The following is a 3294-nucleotide window of genomic DNA, read 5'->3' on the forward strand; positions in this document are numbered from 1 at the left end:
CGTCCTCCAGCACTTAAGGTTGCACAGACAGAGCCCCGCCGAGAGTTCACGTACCGGGCCGACCATTTGGGCGCGATGGCCTAAGCCAGGTGCGAGAACTGCCCGAACAGAAGACACAGTCACCTCTCCTAGACCTGGCCTTCTTTGGTTCTATGGCTAGCAGCCCCAACGCGCGTGGAATATGCGTCGAAGAAAGGCATGATGACGGCATTCGTGAGATCAGAGTCCTCTCGCCTTCTGCCACACGAGACGCTCGAATACATCCGTCGGACGGACGTTTATTCAGCGAGAGGACCACGTGACGGCGAGGCTGTGACGCAGGCGGGGGAGACGCCTGCTGACGCCGTCCCCTGCCCCGGGCGCCTGGGGCGTCCCGTACTTCCCACCCGGCCGGGCGCCAGCAGCGCACGCCAACAGCCGGCGAGCGCGCCGTCTCTGCAGGCGCCAGCGGGGCCACCGGCCGCGGCCCGAGCGCCAGTCCGCTCTCGCGACGGTACAAAAGTACAAACGAGGAGAGGACCACGCCACGGCGGCCGGCGTTTGTACTACAGGCTCGCCCGCATCCCAACAGGTGGCAGGGCCACGGCGCCGCCGCCGCGACGAGCTTTAAACGACTAGCGACGGTAAGTAGAGATGTGCATACGGAGGCGCGCTTTTCACACACTTCTATGGCATGATCGAAATCGGTAAGCATTGCACGTATGTTTGTTCCGCGAATACTCTGAGCGCGCTCCAGCCTCGACCGCGCGTGTCGCCCGAACCGCCGGCACAACAGGCAGATGTTGAACACATCCTCTCAGCGCTGAACACGCTCAGTCACAGCGTATGGACGGCTTGCAAAACCGCAGCCATAAGGCAGTGGTTGCAGGTGCTGCTGGCAGGCGTCTGAGATCCCCGAGCGGAGCGTGCGGCACCCCACGAGCCTCGCTAACTCCCCACTACGTGCAATCCAGCTGCCCTGACTGTGGGCTATTCCCGTCGGAGAACGTCTCTGGCTAGGTTTCAGCTGGACGGACCATGACTAGGATGACTAGAATGACTAGAATGCAATCGGGTGAGAACAGTAGCAATCTGAAGAGTCTGACCCCCGGGCGGCTCACTCACTATCACCAAATGCGCTCCATCATGGCGTCACATTCGCTCCGCTGTCCCTCCCAACCAGCACAGATCGGCAGCGCTTCCGTCTTTGGCGGCGAGCCTGTGCGCTCCCTCGCGTGACGTCATCGCCCACCCCCGCCGCATCACTGTTGACCGCAGGCAGGCACTGACAGCAGCCTGACCACGGCGCCTGACCTGCTGCCGGCAGGCTGGCGCTGGCGCCGCCTACTCCGCCTGGCCGCGGCGGCTCGCAGCGCCTGCAGCGCCTGCACACTGACGGTCACGTGACCGGCCGGCTCCCCGGCCAGCGAGCTGAGCGGCAGCCGACTCTCCTTCAGGTCACGGCCCGAGGTCAGCAGCTCGGGGAGGCTCAGGTGGGCGTGCCTGCCGGCCATGGGTCAGGTCAGGCACGGCCCGAGGTCAGCAGCTCGGGGAGGCTCAGGTGGGCGTGCCTGCCGGCCATGGGTCAGGTCAGGTCACGGCCCAAGGTCAGCAGCTCGGGCAGGCTCAGGTGAGCGTACCTGCCGGCCATGGGTCAGGTCAGGCACGGCCCGAGGTCAGCAGCTCGGGCAGGCTCAGGTGTGCTGCCGGCCATGGGTCAGGTCAGGCACGGCCCGAGGTCAGCAGCTCGGGCAGGCTCAGGTGGGCGTGCCTGCCGGCCATGGGTCAGGTCAGGTCACGGCCCGAGGTCAGCAGCTCGGGCAGGCTCAGGTGAGCGTATCTGCCGGCCATGGGTCAGGTCAGGTCACGGCCCGAGGTCAGCAGCTCGGGCAGGCTCAGGTGGGCGTGCCTGCCGGCCATGGGTCAGGTCAGGCACGGCCCGAGGTCAGCAGCTCGGGTAGGCTCAGGTGAGCGTACCTGCCGGCCATGGGTCACGTCAGGTCACGCCCGAGGTCAGCAGCTCGGGCAGGCTCAGGTGAGCGTACCTGCCGGCCATGGTCAGGTCAGGTCACGGCCCGAGGTCAGCAGCTCGGGTAGGCTCAGGTGGGCGTACCTGCCGGCCATGGGTCCGGTCGGTCACGCCCGAGGTCAGCAGCTCGGGTAGGCTCAGGTCGTACCTCCCGGTCAGTCGGGTCGGTCAGACCCCGTCAGCGGGTCCGGTCGGCTGAGATGGCGCACCTGTGGTCACTGGCCTCAGGGCCAAATCAGGCCAGGCACGGCAGGCTTGTCACCCATGTTACACATCACGCAGCTCAGGCAGCGGCACACGAACGTATACACACGATGGCAAACCCGGCCACAGATGATGATGATGATTGGAGTTTTACGGCTGACCACACATGAAACCCGGCCTCCGCCGGACCTTGACGAACGCTCAGGTCACCACGGCCTTTCCGCAGCAGCAGCACCGCCGGCGACGCCTGCCGGCTCGGGCCGACCCGGGCGACGCCGGGCGCCTCGGCAGCGCCGGTGGCCAGCCTCACCCGACGTCGGTACACTCGGCGGACTCGTCGACCGAGTCGGGCGGCTCGGCCACCACGGTGAAGGTGACGAGGCCGCCGTGGTCGGCGCCGCGCCGCAGCTGGCGCGCCAGCAGACGGCGCCGCTCCCGGTGCTCCAGACCGCCCACCGTGATCACTGTCGGTGAGCGCCGCCGTCCGTCACACCCGGCTCGCCGGTGACGGCCAGCGGGCCGCGCACCGGCAGCGCGTGATTGGATACAGTCCGTCGGACAAGCACCACGCTGCCGACCGCGCCGACCGCGGGCCGTTTACCGGCACGTCCGGCCGGTGTCCTCTCACCACACGAGGCAACACGATGAGCAGCGCCCGGTGACAGTCACGACGGGCGTGGCGCGAGCAAGCAGTCCTAGAGACCGGCACCAAGTCCCTGCGCCGGCGCCGCCGCAGCCGGCCGGCCGGCTCACCCTTCCTGAAGTTGAAGTGCAGCGGCTGGCTGGGCTCCCCGAGCGGCAGCGAGACCGGCGTCTCCAGCTGCTCGGCCGGCACGTCCAGGAAGCGGTACTCGACGAAGAGGCGCGGCCGCTCGCCAGCCTTCGGCTCCGGCAGCTCGGCGTCCGGTCGCAGCGTCACCGAGTGCACCGTGATGGTGACCGTGTCGGCGGCCGCCGGCTGCCGACAGGGACGGCGACGGTCAGCGGACAGCCCGAGGCACGGAGGCGAGGCCGCGACGAGCCGGCCACACACTGACGGCACCACGCGCGCCGCTCCTGTCGTCAGTACGCTTCCCATCATG

The 3294-nt window shown here is 67.9% G+C and overlaps 1 protein-coding gene across 1 annotated transcript in view; it reads right to left on the reverse strand.

Annotated features, from left to right (window-relative positions):
- Positions 1 to 1975: 1975 nt before the first annotated feature.
- The window catches only part of LOC119105646 (X-linked retinitis pigmentosa GTPase regulator-interacting protein 1-like), an 8934-nt gene continuing 7615 nt past the window's right edge, over positions 1976 to 3294 (reverse strand). Inside the window, exons 2-4 of the mRNA XM_037229106.1 lie at positions 2966 to 3170; positions 2523 to 2676; positions 1976 to 2024 (exon numbers count right to left, since the gene is read on the reverse strand). Coding sequence (XP_037085001.1) covers positions 1976 to 2024; positions 2523 to 2676; positions 2966 to 3170 — 408 coding nt within the window. The remainder of the gene's footprint in view (positions 2025 to 2522; positions 2677 to 2965; positions 3171 to 3294) is intronic.

This window comes from Pollicipes pollicipes, unplaced genomic scaffold (genome assembly GCF_011947565.3).
Source record: "Pollicipes pollicipes isolate AB1234 unplaced genomic scaffold, Ppol_2.1 Scaffold_6138;HRSCAF=7277_pilon_pilon_pilon, whole genome shotgun sequence".
NCBI classification, from domain to species: Eukaryota; Metazoa; Arthropoda; class Thecostraca; order Pollicipedomorpha; family Pollicipedidae; genus Pollicipes; species Pollicipes pollicipes.